We start from the raw sequence: 26,155 nt of genomic DNA on the forward strand, positions 1-26,155 counted from the left end.
TCTGGAATACTCTGCTTTCAGCCAGGATCCAACTGACGTCACCAATGATATCCCTCATCCTATGTCCTCTTCTGAATCTGGGTTGAATTTCTGGCATTTCTCTGTTGATATACTGTTGCAGCTGCTTTTGAATGATCTTCAGCAGAATTTTACTTGTATGTGATATTAATGATATTGTTCGGTAATTTCCATATTCTGCTGGATCACCTTTCTTTGGAAAGGGTGCAAATATGGATTCCTTCCAGTCAGTTGACGAGGTAGCTGTCTTTTAAATTTCATGGCATAGACGAGTGAACAATCCAGCGCTGCATCCATTTGTTGAAACATCTCAGTTGATATTCTGCAAATTCCTGGAGCTTTGTTTTTTGCCAGCGCCTTCAATGCAGCTTGGACTTCTTTCTTCAGTACCATTGGCTCTTGATCATATGCTACCTCCTGAAATGGTTAAACTTCAACCAATTCTTTTTGGTACAGTGTCTCTGTGTATTCCTTCCATCTTCTTTTGATGCTTCCTGCATCGTTTAATATTTTGCCCATGGAAACCTTCAAAATTCCGACCGAAGGCTTGAATTTTTTCTTCAGTTCTTTTAGCTTGAGAAATGCCAAGCATCTTCTTCCCTTTTGGTTTTCTAACTCCAGCCATTTGTACATCATTATAGTACTTTGTTTTCTTGAGTTGCCCTTTGAAATCTTCTGTTTAGCTCTTTTACTTCATCATTTTTTCAGTTCTCTTTAGCAATTCAATCTTTAAGAGCAAATTTCAGAGTCTCTTCTGACATCCATTTTGGTCTTTTCTTCCTTCCCCGTCATTTTAATGACCTCTTGCTTTCTTCATTTCTGATTTCCTTGATGTCATTCCACAACTCATCTGGTCTTCGGTCATTAGTGTTCAATGCATCAAATCCATTCTTGAGATGGTCTCTAAATTCAGGGGGATACACTCAAGGTCGTACCCAAGTATGATAGTCTGACAGATGCATGGGGTTGATTTCTACCTTTGCCCGTTTCATACAAGTGAGATAATTCAGTATTTGTCCTTTTATGACTGACTGACTTCACTCAACATGCTTTCAAGTTGCAACCACGTTGTGGCATGTATCAGGACTTCATTTCTCTTTATGGCTGAGTACTATTCCGTTGTATAGATGGACTATATTGTGTTTATCATTCCTCTGTTGATGGACAATTCAGTTGTTTCTGTCTTTAGGCTATTGTGAACAGAGTGGCAGTGAAAATTGATGTACAGATTTTGAACTAGTAATGTTTTGAACATATTAACCCACCCAACCCAGTGCCGTTGAGTTGGATTAGGTTATATAAAATATACTAGGACATTAATTTCTCCTGTTGCTTTTTACATTATTTGTTAATGTGGCTACTTGAAAATTTAATTTACCTGTGTGGGTCATGTGATATTTCTATTGGACAGCTCTAGTCTATGTTTTCAGTTTTTCAACAGCCTTGCCTGGTTGTTGCTATTAGGTGCCATTGAGTCAATTTCTACTCATATCAACCCCATGAGACAGAGGGAAGCTGCCCCATAGGGTTTTCTGGGCTGTAATCTTTATGGTAGCAAATTGCCAGGTTTTTCTCCCAAGGAGCCACTGGGTTCGTTTAAACCACCAACCTCTATGGTTAGCAGCCAAGCACTTAACTGTTGTGTCATCATTATTTTCCTCATTTTGGAGATGGGAACACCAAGTCTCAGAGAGGTTAAGTAACTTGTTCAAGGGATCCTTGAGCTGGGAACCCCATCTGACTCCCTATCAGAGCCATAACTGCTGAACTGAGATATGTAACAGATTCCTCCTATCATGTTTCACAGGCAGATCCAGTGCTGGCTGTGATCACCAGCATGGGGCTGAGCCTCTCTCTGTTGTGCCTCCTCCTGGCAGCCCTCACCTTCCTTCTGTGCCGGCCCATCCAGAACACCAGCACCTCGCTCCACCTGCAGCTCTCACTCTGCCTCTTCCTGGCCCAACTGCTATTCCTAGTGGGGATTGATAAAACTGAGCCTGAGGTAGGATTTCTCAACCAGTTTACCTCCTTGTCATAATCAAATCTCAACATCTTGGCCTGAGAAAAGATGGGGGACAGAGGCAAGAATCAGGAGTGAGTGTGTAAGGGGTAAAGCAGGGCTCCCCATTTCAGCTATGCTCCTGTTTAACTTTGAACAAGACTCGTACTTCCCGAGAGTCTATTTAGCAAAGTGACTGAGAGTCAGGCTGATGGTATTAGATGGGGTAACATTAGCTGCTATAACAAATAAACTCCAAAATGTCAGTGGCTTAGTGCACTAATACCAAATCAGTTGCTGTCAAGTTGATTTCCACATAGGACAACCCCATGTGTTTCAAAGTACAAATATGCTCCTTAAGGTTTTCAGTGACTGTGATCGTACAGAATTAGATCACCAGGCCTTTTGTCTGAGGCACTTCTAGGTGAATTTGTACTGCTAACCTTTTTGTTAATAGCCAAGTGCTCAATAATTGCACCACTCAGGGACTCCCCTTAGAGAAATAGTAATTTTTTTTACTTTTTTATCAGTTATCTTCCATCCTCAGGCTAATGGAGGCTTTACCAAGGTTACCCTAGAGCCCTTTCCTTTTGGACCAAGTGGATGGGAAAAAAGGCATGGTGAAGTGTTATGAGGGAGCTGTATATGGGCTTATCTCTCACATTCTATTGGCTAAAACTCAGCCATATAGTCATACCAAGCTGCAGTGGAGGCTGGGAAATGTAATCCCTGGCTGGGCAGTGATATCCTAGCAACAACCGTATACTGGGGAACGGGAGATTGTAGTTTTTGTTGTTGCTAGCTGCTGTCCAGTTGGTCCCCAACCCATAGCAACCCCATGCACAGCAGAATAAACACTGTCCAGCCCTGAACCATCCTTATAATCAGTACCAGATTGGACCGTTGTGATCTGCAGGTTTTTCACTGGCTGTTTTTTGGAAGTCAGTAGGCAGGCCTTTCTTCTTTGTCCCCCTTAGTCTGGAAGCTCCACTGATACCTGTTTAGTGTCATAGCAACATGCAAGCCTATACCGATAGGTGCTGATGGCTGTGCATGAGATGCCTTGGCTGAGATTCTAACCCCGGTCTCCCACATGGGAGGTGAGAATTCTACCACTGAACCACCAGTGCCCTCTCGGCAATGACAGCAGGCTTGGATTTTTCTTTTTTTAACGGAGAGTGGCTTTGCCACTCTGATCTGCACTTGAATCTTAACTTTGCACTTAAAAAATTACGGTGCCATAGAGTCGATTTTGACTCCTGGTAGCCCCATGTGTGTCAGAGTCAAACTGTTCATCTTACTTGCTATATAACCTTGGTGAAATGACTTCTCCTTTCTAAATTTCCTGTGTAAAACAGGGACCTAGTCATAAGGCTCCTAAAAGGACTTAGCAAGATAAAACATATAAAGAACATGGATTAAAGTGAAAAATGTTCATTTTTATCTTCATCGTGATCACGATCACCAATATTTCCAGGAAGAATTAGAACTACGCGCACTCCAAAACTCCTCTGAGCCCTAAAAGACTACGATTCCCCAGCCAGAATATTATGAAAACACTGGCTTCCCCCTGGGATGCAGCATAAAAACTCTGTTGCTGTTGAGTCAACTCTGACTCATGGTGACCCCAACTCATAGCAACCCCACTTGTGTCTGTAGAACTGTGTGTGTATCAAACACTATGTGGCCTTCAAAGCATAAGAAAGTGGAGGTAAGTTGGAGCGAGACGAAGCTAGCAGCAGAGAGAAGAGTGATGATAAGAGATAATGAAAACATGAACCAAGGAAGAGGAAGTGGGTCTGATTTAAAAAATGTTTGTGAAGTGGAATCAGCTGGACTTGGGGCCCAAGTGAAGGTGGAAGTGGTGGGTATGGGAGAAAGCAGACATAAGGGTGATGCTGAGGTTTCTAGTTTGGGAGACTGTGTATAGAGGGTTGGTGATGTCATTAACCAAGCTAGAGAGGAGGAACAGGATTGGGACAGAAGAGATGATGAATTCAAGTTTAAATCTGCTAAACTGGAGGTGCTTATCAGACGCTTGAGTGGAGACAGCCAACAGACCATTGGAAATAAGAGTTTGGAATCAGGGTATATTATGGATTAAATGGTGTTCCCCCCAAAATATGTAGTGGAATCATATCCCCTACACCTGTGAATGCAATCCCATTTGGGAATAGGGTTTTCTTTGTTATATCAATGAGGCCATATCAGTGTAGTTGTTGTTAGTTGCCCTCAAGTTTTCTGACTCATGGTGACCCCAAGTGTGCAGAGTAGAACTGTGCTTCATAGGGTTCTCCATTTCTGAGTGATACAGAGAGCAGCATAGACGCAGAGACAAGTAAGCACAAATGGGGGAGATAGATGCCACATGAAGTTTACCAAGGAACCGAGGAACACTGGGGCTAGAGAAGGTGAGATAAGAATCTACCCCCAGAGGCAATAGAGCCTTCCGCTATAGCCAGCACCCTGAATTTAGACTTCTAGCCTCCTAAACTGTGAGAAAATAAATTTCAGTTCCTTAAAGCCATCCACTTGTATTTCTGTTATAGCAGCAAGAGGAAATTAACACATACAGACCCTATAGGACAGAATAGAACTACCCCGGAAGGTTTCCAGGCTGTGATCTTTATGGAAGCAGACAGCCTCATCTTTCTCCTGCAGAGTGGCAGGTGGTGAATCATTGACCTTTCAGTTAGCAGCCGAGCACTTAATATCTGCTTCACTCTCTCAATTCTCCCTCTGTCCAGGTGCTGTGCTCTGTCATCGCTGGGGCGCTGCACTACCTCTACCTGGCCTCCTTCACCTGGATGCTCCTGGAAGGCCTGCACCTCTTCCTCACTGTCAGGAACCTCAAGGTGGCCAACTACACCAGCCCAGGCAGATTCAAGAAGAGGTTCATGTACTCCTTTGGCTACGGGATCCCAGCTGTGATCGTGGCTGTGTCTGCATGCATTGGACACAAAAATTACGGGACAGATACTCAGTAAGCATGACGTGTGTGTTTATGGTGGAAGTGTGTCCATAGCAAGATACCAAAACCAAACTCATTGCCATCACATAGTTCTGACTTGTAACAACCCAATGAGTGACTGAATAGAACTGTTCCATAGGGTTTTCTTGGCTGTAATCTTAATGGAGCAGATGGCCAGGCCTTTCTTCTGCAGTGCATCTGGGTGAGTTTGGACCACCCACCCTTCAGACAGTAATTGAGTGCTTAACTGTTACATGATCTAAAATAAAAAAAAATAATAATAGTCCATTTTCCAACTGTTAGTTATATATCAAACTAGTTCTTCCTTAAGCCTGAAGTCAATGTTCTCTTATAAATCCCTGTTGTTGTGGTTAGGTGCCATCCAGTCAGTTCTGACTCATAAAGAAAAATAGCGACCCTATAAATGAAACATTACCTGGTTCTGTGACATTCTCAAAATTGTTGTTTTGCTTGAGCCCATTGTTCTAGCCACAGTGTCAGTTCATCTCCTTGAGGGTCTCCTTCTTTTTCACTGACCTCTCTTTTACCAAGCATGGTGTCCCTCTCCAGGGGCTGATCCCTCCTGATAACATGTCCAAAGTATGTGAGACCTAGTCTTCCCATCCTTGCTTCTAAGAAACACTCTGGTTGTACTTCTGCCAAGGCAGCTTTGTTCATTCTTTTGGCAGTCAATGGAATATTCAATATGGTCCACCAACACTACAGTCCAAAGGCATCAGTTCTTCTCAGGTGTTCCTTATTCATCGTTCAGCTTTCACATGCATATGAGGTAATTGAAAACACTGTGGCTTGGGTCAGGCCCTGTTTAGTCATGAAAGTGATGTCCTTGCTTTTCAACACTTTAAAGAGGTCTTTTGCAGCAGATTTGCCCAATACAATGAGTCTTTTGACTTATTGACTACTACTTCGAAAGACCACTTTCAAAGACCACAGCCTTCAGTATGAATTGCACCTCAACATAAAGAAAACTAAAATCCTCACAACTGGACCAATAAGCAACATCATGATAAACAGAGAAAAGACTGAAGTTGTCAAGGATTTCATTTTACTTGGATCCACAATCAACAGCCATGGAAGCAGCCGTCAAGAAATGAAAAGATGCATTGCATTGGGTAAATCTGCTGCAAAGGACCTCTTTAAAGTGTTGAAGAGCAAAGATTTCACCTCGAAGACTAAGGTGCTCCTGACCCAAGCCATGATATTTTCAATCGCATCACATGCGTATGAAAGCTGGACAATGAAGAAGGAAGACCGAAGAAGAATTTGCACCTTTGAATTGTGGTGTTGGTGAAGAATATCGAATATACCATGGACTGCTAAAGAAACGAACAAATCTGTCTTAGCAGAAGTACAGCCAGAATGCTTCTTAGAGGGAAGGAAGGCGAAACTGCGTCTTACATACTTTGGACATGTTGTCAGGAGGGATCAGTCCCTGGAAAAGGACATCGTGCTTGTCAGAGTACAGAGTCAACAGAGAAAAGGAAGACCCTCAACGAGGTGGATTGACACAGTGGCTGCAACAATGAGCTCAAGCACAACAACGATTGTAAGGATGGCTCAGGACCAGGCAGTGTTTCGTTCTGTTGTGCACAGGGTCGCTATGAGTCGGAACTGACTCGACGGCACCTAACAACAGCAACAACAACACTTCCACGAGTGTTGATTGTGGATCCAAGTAAAATGAAATCCTCGACAACTTCAATCTTTTCTCCATTTAACATGATGTTGTTTATTGGTCCAGTTGTGAGGGTTTTTGTTTTCTTTATGTTGAGGTTTAATCCATACTGAAGGCTGTGGTCTTTGATCTTCATCAGCAAGTGCTTCAAGTCCTCTTCACTTTCAGCAAGCAAGGTTGTGTTATCTGCATAATGCAGGTTGTTAATGAGTCTTCCATCAATCCTGACGCCCCGTTCTTCCTCATATAGTCCAGCTTCTCGGATTATTTGCTGAGCATACAGATTCAATAGGTATGGTGAAAAGATACAACCTTGATGTGTACCTCTCCTGACTTGAAACCACGCAGTACCCCCTTGTTCTGTCCAAACAACTGCCTCTTGATCTATGTAAAAGTTCCTCATGAGCACACTTAAAGTGCTCTGGAATTCCCATTCTTCGCAATGTTATCCATAATTTGTTATGATCCACACAGTCGAATGCCTTTGCATAGTCAGTAAAACACTGGTAAACATCCTTCTGTTATTCTCTGCTTTCAGCCAGGATCCATCTGACATCAGCAATGATATTCCTGGTTCCACGTCCTCTTCTGAAACCAGCCTGAATTTCTGGCAGTTCCCTGTCGGTATACTGCTGCAGCTGTTTTTGAATGATCTTTAGCAAAATTTTGCTTGCGTGTGATATTAATGATATTGTTCTATAATATCCACATTCGGTTGGATCACCTTTCTTGGCAATAGGAATAAATACGGATCTCTTCCAGTCAGTTGGCCAGGAAGCTGTCTTCCATATTTCTTGGCATAGACGAGTGAGCATCTCCAGCGCTGCATGTGTTTGTTGAAACATCTCAATTGATATTCCTTCAATTCCTGGAGCCTTGTTTTCCGCCAATGCCTTCAGAGCAGCTTGGACTTCTTCCTCCAGTACCATTTGTTCCTGATCATATGCCACCTCTTGAAATGGTTGAACGTCGACTAATTCTTTTTGGTATAATGACTTTGTGTATTCTTTCCATCTTATTTTGATGTTTCCTGCGTCATTTAATATTTTCCCCATAGAGTCCTTCACTATTGCAACTTGAGGCTTGAATTTTTTCTTCAATTCTTTCAACTTGAGAAATGCTGAGAGTGTTCTTCCCTTTTGGTTTTCCATCTCCAGCTCTTTGCACATGCCATTATAATACTTTGTCTTCTCGAGCCACCCTTTGAAATCTTCTGTTCAGTTCTTTTACTTCAGCAGTTCTTCCTTTTGCTTTACCTGTTCGATGCTCAAGAGCAAGTTTCAGAGTCTCCTCCAACATCCATCTTAGTCTTTTCTTTCTTTCCTGTCTTTTCAATGACCTCCTGCTTTCTTCATGGATGATGTCCTTCCACAACTTGTCTGGTCTTCGGTCACTAGTGTTCAATGCATCGAATCTATTTTTCAGATGGTCTCTAAATTCAGGTGGGATATACTCAAGGTCATATTTTGGCTCTTGTGGACTTGCTCGGATTTTCTTCAGTTACAGCTTGAACTTGCATAGGATCAATTGATGGTCTGTTCCACAGTCAGCCCCTGGCCTTGTCCTGACTGATAATATTGAGATTTTTATTAGCTGCTGCAGTCTGAAATTGAGCAAACATGCAATTAAGATGCATTGATAATTACTGGCAATTGGAATGTGAAAGTTGGAAACAAAGAAGAAGGATCAGTAGTTGGAAAATATGGCCTTGGTGATAGAAACCATGCTGGAGATAGAATAATAGAATTTTGCAAGACCAACAACTTCTTCATTGCAAATACCTTCTTTCACCAACATAAACGGCGACTATGGACCTCACCAGATGGAACACACAGAAATCAGATTGACTACATCTGTGGAAAGAGACAATAAATAAAAATTACCTTTGATAATTTGGTGAACGCAAGAGGCTCTTCTCCCAGATAAACATAAACAAACAAACCAACAAACAAAAACCCAAACCCATTGTCACTGAGGCAATTCTGACTGATTATGACACCATATGTTATGGAGTAGAACTGAACTCCATAGTATTTTCTTAGCTGTAATATTTACAGAAAGGAGCCTTCATGGCATAAGAGTTAAGCACTTGGATGCTAACCAAAAGGCTGGTGGTTTAAATCCACCCACTGACTGTGTGGGAGATACACCAGTGATCTGCTCCAAAAAAATAAATACTACAGCCTAGAAAACCCTACAGAGCAGTTCTACTTCTTCCCATGGGGTCACTATAAGTCAGAATCTACTCTATGGGACCCAACAACAGCAACAACAACAACATTTATGAAGCAGATCACCAGGGCTTTCTTTACAGCACAGCTAGGTGTGCTCAAACAGCCAATCTTAGAATTAGTAGCCAAATTTATGTATGTACATAATTTTGAATACAAGTCCAGGAAATTCAAGGGCACATAAAGCAAATCCATGTCCCCACATTAAGAACCTGTGAGCTACATGTTCTGTATGATTCTGAAAGAGTAGGTTGAATAGCTTGAGGTTGACCTCCAAAATATAAACAATAACAATAATGATGACAACTCCAGAAAACCTCCAACGCACGAGGACAGTGCTTCACATAGGCAGTAACTCATATCATTATCCCATGATCCTAGGAAGCTGGCACAGGACTCAGTCCATCAGTTTGCATCTGTTTGTTGAAGCATCCCAACTGGTATTCCAACAATTCCTGGAGCCTTGTTTTTCACCAGTGCCTTCGGTGCAGCTTGGATCTCTGCCTTCAGTACCATTGGTTCTTGATCATATGCTATGTCATGGATTGAATTGTGTCCCCCCAAAATATATGTATCAATTTGGCTAGGCCATGATTCCTAGTATTGTGTGATTGTACACCATTTCGTCATCTGATGTGATTTTCCTATGTGTTGTAAATTCTGTCTCTATGATGTTAATGTGGCAGGACTCAGTCTACAAGTTTGGACTGTGTCTTGAGCCATTCTCTTTTGAGACATAGAAGAGAGAAACAAGCAGAGAGACAGGAAGACCTCATACCACCAAAAAAGCAGCACTGGTAGCAGAGTGCATCCTTTGGACCGGGGGTTGCTGCACAGAGAAGCTCCTAGTCCAAGGGACAAGTGATGGGAAGGACCTTCCTCCAGAGCCAATAGAGAAAGCCTTCCCCTGGAGCTGATGCCCTGAATTTGGACTTCTAGCCTACCAGACTGTGAGAAAATAAATTTATCTTTGTTAAAAGCATCCATTTGTGGTATTTATGTTACAGGAGTACTAGATAACTAAGACATGCTACCTCCTAAAATGGTTGAATGTCAACCAATTCTTTTTGTTACAGTGATTCTATGTATTCCTTCCATCTTCTTTTGATTCTACCTGCCTCATTTAATTTTTTCCCAGTAGAATCCTTCAGAATTGCAACTCGAGGCTTGAATTTTTTCTTCAGTTGTTTCAGCTTGAGAAATGATAAACGTGTTCTTCCCTTTTGGTTTTCAATCTCCAGGTCTTTGCACATTTCATAAAACTTTGTCTCCTATAGCCACCCTTTGAAATCTTCTGTTCATCTCTTTTACATCACCATTTCATCCTTTTCTTCAGCTACTTGATGTTCAAGAGCAAGTTTCAGAGTCTGTTCTGACATCCATTTTGGCCTTTTCTTTCTTTTGTGTCTTTTTAATGACCTCTTGCTTTCTTCATGTATGATGTCCTTGAAGTCATTCCACAACTCATCCAATTTTCAGTCATTAGTGTTCAGAGCATCAAATCTATTGGTCTATAAATTCAAGAAGGATATACTCAAAGTCATGCTTTTGCTTTAGTGGTCTTGTTCTTATTTTGTTCAACTTCAGCTTGAACTTGGATATGAGCAATTGATGGTGTGTTCCACAGTCCCCCTTGGCCTTGTTGTAACTGATGATATTGAGCTTTTCCATCATCTCTTTCTAAAGATATAGTTGATTTGATTCCTGTGCATCCCATCTGGCAAGGTCCACATGTATGTCGTTGTTGTTAGGTGTGGTCACATTGCTTCTGGCTCATAGTGTACAACAGAATGAAACACTGCCATGTCCTGTGCCATTCTCACAATCATGCTTGAGGCTGTTGAACTTAACGTTCAAGAGCAAGTTTCAAGTGTATAGTCGCTGTTTATGTTGTTGAGAAAAGGTATTTACAATGAAGAAGTCATTGATCTTGCAAAACTCTATCATGTGATTTCTGGCGTTGTTTCTATCACCAGGCTAGGTTTCCCAACTACCAATACTTGTTTCCAACTTTCACATTGCAATTGCCAGTAATTTTTAATGCATCTCGATTGCATGTTTGGTCAATTTTAGACTGCTGAAGTTGGTAAAAATCTTCAATTTCATCTTTGGCCTTAGTGGTTGGTATGTAAATTTGAATAATAGTCATATTAACTGGTGTTTCTTGTAGGCATATAGATACTAACCTATCACTGACAGCATTGCACTTCAGGATACATATTGAAATGTTATTTTCGATGACGTATGTAATGCCATTCCTCTTCAAGTTATCATTCCTGGCATCGTAGACCATATGACATTCAAAATGGGCAAAACCAGTCCATTTCAGTTCACTAATGCCTAGGATATTGATGTTTATGTGTTCCATTTCATTTTTGATGACTTCAAATTTTCCTACACGTTTATACTACGTACATTGCACCTTTGTATTATCAGTGGATGTTTGTTGCTGTTTCTGGACATTCTGAGTTGTGCCACATCAGCAAATAAAGGTCCTGAGAGCTTGTCTTCACCTGGGTCATTAAGGTCGACTCCACTTTGAGGAGCCCTGGTGGTACAGTGATTAAGAGGTATAGCTTTAATCCAAAGAATGGCAGTTTGAATCCACCAGCTGCTTCTTGGAAACCCTATGGGGCAGTTCTTCTCTGTCCTATAGTGTCTTTATGAGTCGGAATTGACTCAAAGGCAATGTTTTGTTTTTCTACTTGAGAAGGCACCTCTTCCCCAGTTGTATTTTGAAGGCCTTCCAACCTGAGGGGCTCATCTTCTGGCATTATATCAGACAATGCTTCTCTATTATTCATAAAGTTTTCAGTGGCTAATTTTTTCAGAAGTAGACTTCTTCCTAGTCTGTCTTAGTCTGGAAGCTCAGCTGAAACCTTTCTGCCAAGGGTGACCTTGCTGGTATTTGAAATACTGGTGGCAAAACTTCCAGTATCACAGCACCATGCAAATCACCGCAGCTCTTTTTCGTCATCATTTCTTCCTTTTGCTTTAACTATTCGAACATTGTACTTTGGAGGCACATAGCTTGGATTCTAGATTTCACAGATGAAGAAAAATTTTTAGATTTTGGACTTGGAGTTGATTTAAGACTTTTGCTATGATATCATGGGATGAATGTGTTTTACATGTGGCAAGAAGAGTAATTTGGGGGGTCAAAAGGTAGAATGTCATGGATTGAATTGTGTCCCCCCAAAATATATGTATCAATTTGGCTAGGCCATGATTCCCAGTATTGTGTGACTGTCCACCATTTTCTCATCTGATGTGATTTCCCTATGCATTGTAAATTCTATACCTGTGACATGAATGAGATAGAATTAGAGGCAGCTACGTTAATGATTCAGGACTCAATCTACAAGATTAGGTTGTGTCTTGGGCCAGTCTCTTTTGAGGTATAAAAAAGAGAAGTGAGTAGAGAGACAGGGGGACCTCATAACACCAAGAAAGCAGCACCTGGAGCAGAGTACCTCCTTTGTATCTGGGGTCCCTACACCTGGGAAGCTCCTAGACCAGGGGAAGATTTATAACAAGAGTCTTCCCCTAGAGCTGACAGAGACAGAAAGTCCTCACCTGAAGTTGGTGCCCTGAATTTGGACTTCTAGCCTACTAGACTGTGAGATGATAATTTTCTCTTTGTTAAAGCCATCTACTTGGGGTATTTCTGTTATAGAAGCACTAGATAACTAAGACAGGCTGCTTTTAAGTACAAAGAAAATATCCCATCTTCAACTGAGAGATGAAGACAGAGAAGATGGTATCTGAATATTACTTAGTGTTGTCTTAAAAAACCAAACCCTTTGCCATCCAGTTGAGTCCGACTCAAAGTGTTGTTTTAGGTAAGGAATAAAGAGGCAGTAAGAAATACTCAGTGGTTTTCACTTCTTGTGCTCTGAAACCACCATGTCTTTATATTAAAAAAAAAAAAAAAAATCCACGGTGATCATGTCCAGAAAGTAATGATATCTAATGGTTGCGAGTGCTTACTATGTATTCCAACTATTAGACACTATTTTAAGATCTTCATGTCTATTAGCTTTCTTATGTATATGAGGTGGTTGAAAAAAGCATGGCTTGAGTCAGGCTCACCTTAATCATCAAAGTGACATCTTTGCTTTTGAATTCTGGTGTTGGCAAAGAATATTATGTATACCATGGACTGCTAGAAGAATGAATAAAAGGTGTCTTGGAAGAAGTGTAGCCAGAATGCTGCTTAGAAGCAAGGATGCCAAGACTTTGTCTCACGTTCTTTGGGCATTTTATCAGGAGGGACGAGCCTCTGGAGAAAGATATCATGTTTGGTAAAGTAGAAGGTGAGCAAAAAAGAGGAAGATCCTCAATGAGTTGGACTGACACAGTGGCTTCAACAATGGATTCAAACATAGCAATGATTGTGAGGATGGTACAGGACGGGGCAACATTTCATTTTGTTGTACATGGGGTCGCTATGAGAGTCAACTTGACAGCACCTAACAGCAATGTCTATTTGCTCATTTAACTCTCACATCACCAAGGCACATTAGTATTATCAGAAGCAACTGCTTGACTTATTCAGCTGCAGCACCAAAGTTTGAGTAACTTGCCTAACTAGTGGGTAGAAGGAAAGCTGAACCCAGACTATTTGACATCCAATGCTACATGAAATTGCTTGACAACAGCTGGTAACTGGTCTCCTTCTCCTGACCAGTAGGCAGCTAATGCTTTTCATTCTCTCTCTCAACAGTTGCTGGCTGAAGCTTGATAAAGTCTTTGTCTGGAGCTTCATGGGGCCGGTGGCCTTCATTATCTTGGTAGGTACCTAGGGGCAGGTACATTGGTGTGCTAGTGCTGAACCTCTGGGGGCACAAATGGTTAAGTGTTCTGGCTGCTAATCAAAGGTTGGCAGTTTGAGCCCACCCCGTGGCTCCATGGGGGAAGCAACCTGTTCCTCTAAAGATCACCATCCAGGAAACCCTATGGGGTAGTTCTACTCTGTCATGTGGGGTGGCTATATAGAGAATGTCGTTTCTTACCTGTTAAAATGGATATGAGATGAAGATAAGGAAATTTACCCTAATGTTATCCATCCCTCATGTTTAAATACTGTTTTTGCTAGGCTTCCCCTAGCAGGAGTTCAGTTCTGAACACACTATATTTAAGACGTCTATGACAGCACTGAGTTTGGTTTGGTTGGTTTATGATATACTCAGGTTTAGATGCCAGGTTGTTGTTGTTGTCTCGAGTCATTGAGTCGATACTGACTCATGGCAACCCCATGTGCCACAGAGTAGAACTGCTCCGTAGGTTTTCTTGGCTACAGTCTTTAAGGGAAACAGATTGCCAAGCCTTTTCTTCCACGGTGTCATTGGGTGAGTTCGAACTCCAAACTTTTGGTTACCGGCTAAGCATAAACCTTTTGTGCCACCCAAGGCCTTAGATGTCAGGTAGCTAAGTCAACACGGAAGCATACTGTAAGTTGATATGAAAGCAGCCACAGACAACATGTAAATGAATCCCAGTGGCTGTGTTCCAATAAAACCTTATTTACAAAAACAAGCAATGGAATGGATACTGGATTTGGTCACGGACCCTAGAATGTTGACTGCTCCTGCTCAGCCACCTTTGTGGGTTCCTCCTGTCAATATTGGAGCGGACAGAGTTAACTCATAAACTTCCTTACTTTTCTACATACACTCACTCCCTTGTGTTCTCCTCCAGTCTATGGCTTTCAGTAATTACCTTATCCTGACAACTCCCAAATTTATGTACCCAGCCTGAACTTCTCAACTCTAGACTTACAAATCCAACCTGGTGTCCTGACATCTAAAGGGGGCAGTGATGGTTCAATGGTAGAATTACCACCTTCATGTGGGAGACCCAGGTTCTATTCCTGCCCAGTGTACCTCCTGTGCATCCATACCTGTCTGTCGGTGGAGGCTTGTGTGTTGCTATAATGCTGAACAGGTTTCGACAGAGCTTCCAGACCAAGGCAGACTAGGAAGAAAGGTCTGACAATCTACTTCCAGAAGTCAGCCAACAAAAACTCTATGGATCACTACAGTCTGATTTGCGACCAATCATGGGCATGGCATGGGACTGAGCAGCCTTTGGTCCTGTTGTGCATAGGTTTGCCATGAGTGGGGGGCCGACTAGACAGCAGCCAACAAGACAACAACCTGACATCTAAACTTGAGTATTTTATAGGCATTTTAGTGTGTTGAAAACTGAACTCTTGATTTGAACTCTTCTTCCAAGTTACTCTTCAGTTGATGGAAGCTTCTTGCTCCTGAGTCCTTAGTTTATTAACCCTGGAGTCACCTTGACTCTGCTCCTTCTTTCACGTGCCACATGAAATTCATTTGCAAATCCTGTGTCATTTTCATGTTGTTGATATGCTCAAGTCCATTGTTACAGCCAGTGTGTATTTTAAGTGCCTTCCAACCTAGAGGGCTCATCTTCCAGCATTATATCAGACATTTTTCTGTTGTGATCTATGAAGTTTTTATTGGCTAATTTCCAGGAGTAGGTTGCCAGGCCTTTCTTCCTAGTCTGCTTTAGTCCAGAAGCTCTGCTTAAACCTATCCACCATGGGTGACCCTGAAAGATCAGTGGCATAGCTTCCAGCATCATAACAACAAGCAAGCTGCCACAGCCATACAAACTGCAGATGGGTGGTGATCATGTCAAGTTAGGTGGCAAGGAATAGCCTCAAAGGAAAATTCTAAGTTGATTTTTCATTCTGTTTCTACAGATAAACTTGGTGTTTTACTTCATAATTCTTTGGATTTTGAAAACCAAACTTTCTTCCCTGAATAATGAAGTTTCCACCATTCAGGACACCAGGTAAGAAAAAAAACAGACTCAGTTATATCCACTGAGTTGTCCTTATGGCTTGTTTCTGCAGGACCACTCTTCCTGGGAAGAAAGATACCTATGGAAAAATACGATATAAATTTTCCTAGTCATAGAGGAATTATTTTATTGACTATGCTAAGGCATTCGACTGTGTGGACTATAGCAAATTATGGATAACATTGTGGAGAATGGGAATTCCGGAACACTTAATTGTGCTCATGAGGAACCTGTACATGGATCAAGAGGCAGTCGTTCAAACAGAAAAAGGGGATACTGCATGTTTTAAAGTCAGGAAAGGTATGCATCAGGGTTGTATCCTTTCACCATACCTATTCAATCTGTATGCTGAGCAAATAATCCAAGAAGCTGGACTGTATGAAGAAGAATGAGGCATCAGGATTGGAGAAAGACTCATTAACAACCTGGGTTATGCAGATGACACAACCTTGCCTGCTGAAAGTGAAAAGGACTTGAAGCATTTACTGATGAAGATCAAAGACCACAGCCTTCAGTATGGATTACACCTCAATATAAGGAAAACAAAAATCCTCACAACTGGACCAATGAGCAACATCATGATAAATGGAGAAAAGATTGAAGTTGTCAAGGATTTCATTTTACTTGGATCCACAATCAACAGCCATGGAAGCAGCAGTCAGGAAATCAAAAGATGCATTGATTGCATTGGGCAAGACCTCTTTAAAGTGTTAAAAGCAAAGATGTCCCCTTGAGGACTAAGGTGTGCCTGACCCAAGCCATGGTGTTTTTGATTGCCTCATATGTATGGAAAGCTAAACAATGAATAAGGAAAACGAAAGAATTGACACCTTTGAATTGTGGTGTTGGCAAAGAATATTGAATATACCATGGAGTGCCAGATGAAGAAACTAATCTGTCTTGAAAGAAGTACAACCAGAATGCTCCTTAGAACAAAGATAGTGAGACTACGTCTCATACTTTGGACATGTTATCAGAAGGGATCAGTCCCTGGAGAATGATATCATGCTTGGTAAAGTGGAGGGTCAGGGAAAAAGAGGAAGACTGTCAACAAGATGGATTTACACAGTGGCTGCAACAATGGGCTCAAGCATAGCAACTACTGTGAGGATGGCGCAGGACTGGGCAGTGTTGTGTTCTTTGTGCATAGGGTCGCTATGAGTCAGAACTTACTCGAAGGCTCCTAACACCAACAACAGAGGAAGGGTATGTGACAAGACTTGTAGAAGAAGTAAAAACTATGATTTTCAGGTGACTTATTCCACTGCCTCATTTGTTTACACAGCAGATATCCACTGAGTGTCTCCTTTGTGTGACACAATCTTCATATAAAATTAGTGCCAAGAATGTCAACATTATCCATTTTTCCCCCAGGGGGTTCACTTATGGGCTCCCTTCTCTTTGGCTGTAGCAACTGCATTCCCATTGATGATGACCCAACTATTAAAAATAACGATTAAAACAAAAAACCAAAACAAAAATAATGAGTTGGAATACACTCAGCGGCAATGGGTTACATACAAAATAAGGAGTCTCTGAGTGGTGCAAACAGTTAAGCACTCAGCTACTAACCAAAACGTTGGCAGTTCCAACCACCCCAGGAGCACCTTGGAAGACAGGCCTGCTTCTGAAAGGTTCTACGTGGCAGTTCTACTCTCCTCACATGGGGTCACCATGTGTTGGTATTGACTTGACAGCAACTAACAACAACAACATATATTATATATTGATATAAGTATTTATATTTAATGTATTTACATTATGCTTAAATCATAATAATATGTTATTTTATTTACATATAAATATTCATATTATGTAATATAAAATAATACTGATTTTATACACTATGATAATAAAATAACATATAAATATATTCCAAATAAAAAATAAATTGTAATAAATAAGACATATTACCAAAAAAAGGCAGCTACCATCTAATCAGTTCCAACTCATGGTGACTCCACGTGTGTCAGGGTGGAACTGTGCTCTGTAGGGTTTTCAATGGCCGTGACCTTTCAGAAGTAGATTGCTAGCCATTTCTCCTGAAACATCTCTGAGTGGGTTCAAACCATCACCCTGTTGTTTAGTAGCTGAGCACTTAAGTATTTGCACCACTCAAGAATTTCTTAACCGTCTGATAAATGGTGGTTATTATTAGTCCTCCTTATTTATTTTTTTATTTATTTCCAGAGTCATGACATTTAAAGCCATTGCTCAACTATTTATTCTGGGCAGTTCTTGGAGCCTTGGTTTTTTTATGGTTGAAGCAGTGGGGGAGACAGCTGGATTAGTCATTGCCTACATGTTCACCATCATCAATGTTCTGCAAGGAGTTTTGCTCTTCGTGTTGCACTGTCTCCTTAATCACCAGGTAAGGGTAATTATTTCCTCTCTTACTAGACAGACCCAAAATCTTACTGAATGGCGACTAACATTCTTGCCCTTCCCTGACCCTTCATTTTGTATTTTTGGGTTGCTCAGGTTTTGGGAGGAGGGTTTGGGTGCTGCTTGGATCTGCCATGTGCTCTGGGTCTTATCTTTGCAGCATCATAACATGTCTCTTAGGGGCATTGTAAAAATCAAAGTAACATCAATTATGCTGCAGTAACAAACATTCCTCTTCTGTTGATCGAAAGGGGGGAATGTGGAGCAGAATTTTAACGTATCATGGAACCCAGACTTTCTGAGTCACTGAAGTTGGATGACCCCCCTGAAACTATTGTCCTGAGCTAATCTTTAAACCTTTAAGTGAAACCATTCTCTGAAATCATCTTTAAACCAAACGATAAAAAAAATAAAACAATAGTTCAGCTTAATTAGTAAATAGAGTTTGCTTTGAGTATTGTGCTATTTTAAATAAAAAGAAAAAAATAAATAGAGTTTGCTTTGAGTATTGTGCTATTTTAAATAGTTATCTATTTATAAGTCATCAAACTGACAAAAGAGACTCAAAAGCTAGATGAGAATAGACGGCAGTGAGTTATGTTAATGATGGTGGAAAAATTTCAAAAATGATAGCAAGAACTCTACAACTTGAAGAATGTAACCAACTTCACTGAATTGTACTTGTAGAAATTGTTGAATTTGTGTATGTTTTTATGTGTACATTTTTACCAAAAACAGAACAACAAAAACCAAATAGCTCTTTCCCAATCTCAGTGGTTAACAACAGTAAACGTTTATTTCTTGCTCATGCCATATACCTGTGGGTTGATGCTCATTGCATTCGCTGTGGGGCCTAGACTGAGGGGGCAGTTCCAGTGTAGAAAATTAGTGATATCATGGCCAAGGAAAAAGAGAACAAGGTAAAGCACAGCTTCACTCTCTTAAAGCTTCTGCTTAGAAGTGACATACTCACTTCTGCCCTCATTTCCATGGCCAAAGCAAGTCATGGGTCATACCTGAATTCACCTTGGAAAAGATAAATAATCTTTCTGTAGGAAGGTTCACTACTGGGAGGAACTGAACCATTTGTCACAATCTCCTGCAACCTCCACTAAGTGTCTGTCAGTTTGTCCTACTGTGGTGGCTTGCATGTTGCTGTTATACTGGAAGCTTTGACACTGGTATTTCAAATATCAGCAGGTCTCCCTTGGTGGACAGGTTTTAGTGGAGCCTTCGGACTAAGACAGACTAGGAAGCAGGTCCTGGCAGTCTATTTCTTAAAAAAAATGGTCAGTGAAAACCTTATGAATAACAGCAGAACATTGTCTGATATAAAGCCAGAGATGAGTCCCTCAGGTTGGAAACCATTTAAAATGCAACTGAGGAATAGCTGCCTCCTCAAAGTAGAGTCAACCTTAATGACCTGGATGAAGTCAAGCTTTCAAGACCTTCATTTGCTGATATAGCATGACTCAAAATGAGAAAAAACAGCTGCAAACATCCATTAATAATGGGAATGGGGAATCTACGTAATGTGAATCTAGGAAAATTGGAAATTGTCAAAAATGAAATGGAGCACATAAAGATCGATATCCTAGGCATTAGTGATCTGATACGGACTGGTATAGGCCATTTTGAATCAGAAAATCATATGGTCTACTATGAGGGAAATGAAAAATTAAAGAGGAATGGCATCACATTCATTGTCAAAAAGAATATTTCAAGATATATCCTGAAGTACAACACTGTCAGTGATAGGATAATATACATACACTTACAGGGAAGATCAGTTAATACGACTATTATTCAAATTTACGCACCAACCACTAAGGACAAAGATGAAGACATTGAAGATTTTTACCAACTTCTGAAGTCCCAATTGATCAAACATGCAATCAAGATGCATTGATAATTACTGGTGACTGGAAGGCGAAAGTTGGACTCAAAGAAGGATTGATAGTTGGAAAATATGGCCTTGGTGATAGAAATGACACTGGAGATCATATGATAGAATTTAGAAGACCAACTACTTCTTCATTGAAAATACCTTTTTCAGAACATAAACGATGAGTATACATGTGGATCTCACCAGATGGAATACACAGGAATCAAATCGACTACATCTGTGGAAAGAGACCAAGGAAAAGCTCAATATCATCAGTCAGAATAAAGCCAGTAGTCAACTGTTGTAGAGACCATCAGTTTCTCATATGCAAGTTCAAGCTGAAACTGAAGAAAATTAGAACAAGTTTACAAGAGCCAAAGTACGACCTTGAGTATATCCCACCTGAATTAACAGACCATCTAAAGAACAGGTTTGAGGCACTGAACACTAATGACCGAAAACTAGGTGAGTTGTGGACCGGCATCAAGGACATCATCCATAAAGAAAGCAAAAGGTCATTAAAAAGACAGAAAAGAAAGAAAAGACCAAAATGGATGTCAGAAGAGACTCTGAAACTTGCTCTTGGATGTAGAGTAGCTAATGCAAACTGAAGAAATGAAGTACAAGAGCTGAACAGAAGATTTCAAAGGTTGGCTCGAGAAGACAAAGTAAAGTACTATAATGGCAAAGTGCAAAGAGCTGGAGATAGAAAATCAAAAGAGAAGAACACGTGTGGTATTTCTCGATCTGAAAGAACTAAAAAACAAACAAAAACCCTCAAATTGCAACATTGAAGGATTCTCAGGGAAAATATTAAGACCATGCAGGCAGCATCAAAAGAAGATGAAAGGAATACAGCCACAGTACCAAAAAGAATTGGTCAACTTTAAACCATTTCAGGAGGTAGCATGTGATCAAGAACTGACAGTACTGAAGAAAGTATCCAAGCTGCACGGAAGGCATTGGTGAAAAACAAGGCTCCAGAAATGGACAGAATACCAATTGAGATGTTTCAACAAATAGATGCAGCACTGGAGGTCCTCACTCATCTATGCCAAGAATTTTGGAAGACAGCTACCTGGCCAACCAACCGGAAGAGATCCATATTTATGCCTATTCCCAAGAAAGGTGATCCAACCAAATATGGAAATTATAGAACAGTATCATCATAAGCAAGCAAAATTTGGCTGAAGATCATTCCAAAATGGCTGCAGCAGTATAGCAACAGGGAACTGCCAGAAATTCAATCCAGGTTTAGAAGAGAATGTGGAACCAGGGATATCATTCCTGACATCTGATGGATCCTGGATGAAAGCAGAGAATACCAAAAAGATGTTTAATTGTTTTACTGGCTATTCAATGGCATTTGACTCTGTAGATCATAACAAATTATCGATAACATTGAGAAGAATGGGAAGTCCAGAACACTTAATGGTGCTCATGAGGAACCTGTACATAGACCAAGAAGTAGTTGTTCAGACAGAACAAGGGGATACTGTGTGGTTTAAAATTAAGAAAGGTGTGTGTCGGGGTTGTATCCTTTCACCATACTTATTCAATCTGTATGCAGAGCAAATAATCTGGGAGCCTGGAGTGTATGAAGAATGCGGCATCAGGATTTGAGAAAGACTCATTAACAACCTGTGTTATGTAGATGACACAACATTGCTTGCTGAAAGTGGAGAGGACTTGTAGCACTTACTGATGAAGATTTAAGGCTGCAGCCTTTGGTATGGATTATACCTCAACCTAAAGGAAATAAATATCCTTGCAACTGGACCAGTAAGCAACGTTATGATAAATGGAGAAAAGATAGAAGTTGTCAAGGACTTTGTTTTACTTGGATGCACAATCTATGCCCACGGAAGCAGCACTCAAGAAACCAAAAGACGCAGTGCATTGGGCAAATCTGCTGCAAAAGATCTCTTCAAAGTGTTAAAAAGTAAAGATGTCACTTTAAGGACGAAGGTGTGCCTGACCCAAGTCAAGATGTTTTCAAACACCACATACAGATGTGAAAGCTGGACAATAAATAAAGAAAATCCAAGAATAGTTGAAGCCTTGAATTATGGTGTTTCTAAAGAATATTGAATATACCATGAACTGCTAGAAGAAGGAACAAATCTCTCTTAGAAGAAGTATAGTCAGAATGCTCCTTACAAGCGAGAGTGGTGAGACTTCGTCTCAAGAATTTTGGATATATTATGAGGAAGGATCAGTCCCTGGAGAAGGATGTCGTGCTTGGTAAAGTAAAGGGTCAGTGAAAAAGAAGTCCCTCAACAAAATGGACTGACGCAGTGGCTGCGACAATGCGCTCAAGCATAACAGTGATTGTGAAGATGTCACGGGACTAGGCAGTGTTTTGTTCTGCTGTGTATAGGGTCACTATGAGTCGGGAGTGACTCGATGGCACCTAACAACAACCACTGTAAGCTCAGAGAGACTTTAGCTCTAATTCAATTTCTTCCACTATGTATTTGCTATGTGTCATTGGATGGGCCGTTTACCCTCTCAGAGCCTCAGTTTTTTAGTCTGCAAATGTGGCGATAGCTACTTTATAGTGTTGAGGATTAAATGAGATAATGTTGAGGATTAAATGAGATAATGCAATATAAATCTCCCAGCACAGTACTTGGCAGACATTAAGTTCTCATTGAGGGTCATTATTATTATAATTTTACTCTTCACATAGATTAGGAAGAGCTTTCCTGGCTTTGACCTTTGTAATTGAATGGAACTAATGGCAGTTAAGATGCAGGTTACAAACAGACCGGTTTTCTACTTTATCAATTCCCTTCCAATCCTTTAGTGCCTTCTGAATTCTTGGTACTCCTCACACACAGAAGTAAACTTACATGTCTTGACAAAATAATGCTAAACATTAACTATTTAACAGTCATTTTTGACATGTTAAGTAGACGCAAGTAAGGCAATTCATAGACTCACAATGGGTGCTTTAGTGCAGTGGTTAGTGCTAGAGTTCTGAAGTAAACATGACAAGATTTTGAATGCTGGGTGTGTGCCCATGGACAAGTCAATTTACTTCCAAGAGCCTCAACTTCTTCATCATTAACTTCTTCATCATTCGCCTTCCCCATCACATTCAGTGACACAGTACATGTAAAGTACCTGGAACATAGCTTGTCGTTGGGTGCTGTTAGGTCCATTCTGACTCATGGCAACCCCGTGTGACAGAGTAGAATTGCCCCATAGGGTTTCCTAGGCTCTAATCTTTATAGGAGCAGATCACCAGGTCTTTCTCCTTCGGAGCTGCTCATGGGTTTGTACTGCTGTGTGGGTTTGCATCTCTGGGTCGGTTTGCAGCCTTCAGCTAGCAACCAAGTGTTTAACTGTTGCATCACCAGGGCTCCTTGGAAGATAACTAGTGCTCAATAAGTGGTGGCCTTCATCATCATCACCATCACCAATATCATCATCACATTCATCAGTATATTTCACCAAAATCTCTTTTGTTATCATTGTCATAATCATCATAATAACCTTCATCATCTCCATCATCATCACCACCTACATCATCGCCATCATCATCATCCCATATATACAGCCCTCCTGGTGCCTGGCATTTAGTAAGCACATTTTCTATAGCTGAGAAAGTTTAATTTAGATAAAATGAACCAGCATGAGCATGGCCAAGACTGTACACAAAACCCCTGAAAGAGTAGCAGAGGGGAGGGCTTGGCATCTGTACCTCTAGTCTCTCGTTTTAGGGCCCTTTCTTTTGCTCCAAGCGCTGGATGTAATGCAGCCACTATATTCTTCAAACTTCCAGGTGCGAATGGAATACAAGAAGTGGTTTCGTAGGATTCAGAAAGGGGTTGAAATGGAAAGCACTGAGCTGTCTCACTCTACTGCCCACACCAAAACGGTAAGATCCACCTCTCCGTGATGCCACAGCCTTGTCTGAATCCAACATCCTGAGCTTCCTGTTTACTTGATCTGAAAGAAAAGAGAGATTGCATTAGGTTCCTACAATTGTGCAGCTGAAGTTTCTATTTTTTGAGACCACAACCAGAAAAACTCTTCCTTCCTTCCTCCCTTTTTCTTTCTTTTCTTCCTTGCTTCCTCCTCCTTTTCTATAGTCTTCCCACAGATATCCAAAGGATATTTGTCCAAATGTCATCGTTTATTTAACAAATATTTATTGAGTGTCTAGCACATCTAGGCACTGTTTTAGGTGCTGAGGAAACAACCTTACAGTCGTCATTGATCCTCACAGCTGTCATCACTGTAGTGTTTAAGTGCAGCCTGGGTTCAAATCCCAGACCCACCACTTATACGTTGCCTAACCTTGAGCAAGTGAATTAACTTCTCTGCACCTCACTTTCTTCATCTGTAAAATGGGGGTAATAATACTATTTATCTCATCATGAAGAATAACAAGGTCATAGAAGTGCTTAGAATGCTCCTGGTACACAAAGCACATTGTGTTTGTAAAAAGATAAAATGATAACATAAACTAAAAAACTAAAAAAGAGCCATCATCCTTGGTGTTCTGTGGGAAAAGTCAGATATTGGGGTACCTTTCTGAGCATTGAAGCTTACAGAAATTCTAGGTGTCGTCTCTAGGCATGCTAGAAGTTTTAGTTAATTTTTGAGGGGCTGGTTTCTCTTTGGAGCCCCTGGGTGGTGCTCTTGACTGCTAACCAAAAATTTGGAGGTTTAAGCCTACTTAGAGGCAGCTCGGAAGAAAGGCCTGGCAACCTACTTCTCAAAAATCAGCCAGCGAAAACCCTATGGACCATACAGTTCTACTCTGACACACGTGGGGTTGCCAGGAGTTGCAGTTGACTGACAGCTATTGGTGTGGTTTAGTAATTTCTCTTCAGCTTTTCTCTGTATTATTTCCCCCAGTTAGGAGGATCCCGGAAAGACATCAGAGTCTGTACATAAAAGAGACACCAAAGACACTTCGTTTGTCCAGCCAGAGCCGCTAATTCATCTTGCTGCTGTTTCTTGGCTAAAGACAGAGGAATGATCTGCTCATTGATGGCGCCCCCTTGTGGTCACATGTGTGTTGGACAAATGCCCCTATGCTGCTTTTCCCTGTGAAAACTCTTGTTCCCTTATTTTGGCCTCTATTTCCCTAGAAAGAATGGGACACATGGAGAATTCTTAGAGCTGGCATCTGATAGTGGGGTCATGAGCCATTAAGAGCTCAAGGAATTTTTTTTTTTTGGCATCTTTTTTTTTTTTTAATTGTCGTGGAAAGTATACACAGCAAAACATATGTAAATTCCACAATTTCTACATGTACAATTCAGTGACCTTGATTACATTTTTCAAACTGTACAACCATTCTCACCTTCCTTTTCCAAATTGTTCCTCCCCCTTTAACATGAACTCACGGCCCCCTAAGCTTCCTACTTGAACTTTCGAGTTGCTGTTGTCAATTTGATCCCATACAGATAGGTCTTCCAAAGAGTAAGATGCTCAAGGCAGGCATTCTTTACTAAAAAAACTAATTTATTGTTTGGTTTCAAGAGAACTTCAGGAGATACTTTTGGTTGAAAGTTTAAAGATTATGTCAGGACAACTATTTTGGGGGAGCTGTCCAGCCTTAATTGCTCCAGAAAGTCTGGATTCCACGAGAATTTGAAATTCTATTCTGAATTGCTCCCCTTAGATCAGAATTCTTCTACAGAATGTTTGATCAAAATGTTCAGGAATGCTAGTTGGGCACCATCCAGTTATGATCTCATGGCAAAGGAGGTAGTTGTTCATGGAGGCAGCTAGCCACACATTCCATTTCCTCCTCCTGTTCGTGACTCTCCTTTATAAGCTGCTCCAGGTGAAGAGACCAATTGTGCCTTGTGTGGCTTGCAAGTTTTTAAGACCCCAGGCAGTATGCAATGAGCCAGAAGGTAGAGCAGAAGCACTAAAAATGGCGTTAGGTATATTACCTGTGATGTCTCAAGGAATGTTTTTTAATAATGAGGGAAATGGGGTTGACTTCTGACCCCTCAGCTAACAACTAGGTTCCGTTCAGAGTGCCCTCTCTGGCCTCCCCTTCTCCATTAATCTCCCTGACTTGTATAACCAAACCAATCCATTGCCGTTGAGTCAATTCCAACTCATTGCGACCCTATAGGACAGAGTAAAACTGTCACATAGAGTT

General features: G+C 40.9%; 2 protein-coding genes across 3 annotated transcripts in view; one reads left to right on the plus strand and one right to left on the minus strand.

The window, feature by feature from the left end:
• Nucleotides 1-25,048, plus strand: part of LOC126070869 (adhesion G protein-coupled receptor E4-like) — a 33,249-nt gene extending 8,201 nt beyond the window's left edge. Inside the window, exons 4-10 of the mRNA XM_049875207.1 lie at nt 1,826-2,020; nt 4,765-5,000; nt 13,642-13,708; nt 15,649-15,740; nt 17,940-18,120; nt 23,810-23,905; nt 24,892-25,048. Of these exons, the coding sequence (XP_049731164.1) occupies nt 1,826-2,020; nt 4,765-5,000; nt 13,642-13,708; nt 15,649-15,740; nt 17,940-18,120; nt 23,810-23,905; nt 24,892-24,930 (906 nt within the window). The 3' untranslated portion in view covers nt 24,931-25,048. The remainder of the gene's footprint in view (nt 1-1,825; nt 2,021-4,764; nt 5,001-13,641; nt 13,709-15,648; nt 15,741-17,939; nt 18,121-23,809; nt 23,906-24,891) is intronic.
• Nucleotides 23,891-26,155, minus strand: part of LOC126072026 (uncharacterized) — a 97,612-nt gene continuing 95,347 nt past the window's right edge. For both annotated transcript variants that reach the window (XR_007516447.1, XR_007516446.1), the window contains one exon: nt 23,891-23,976. The gene's annotated coding sequence lies outside the window, so the exon portion shown is untranslated. The remainder of the gene's footprint in view (nt 23,977-26,155) is intronic.

This window comes from Elephas maximus, chromosome 3 (genome assembly GCF_024166365.1).
Source record: "Elephas maximus indicus isolate mEleMax1 chromosome 3, mEleMax1 primary haplotype, whole genome shotgun sequence".
NCBI lineage: Eukaryota > Metazoa > Chordata > Mammalia > Proboscidea > Elephantidae > Elephas > Elephas maximus.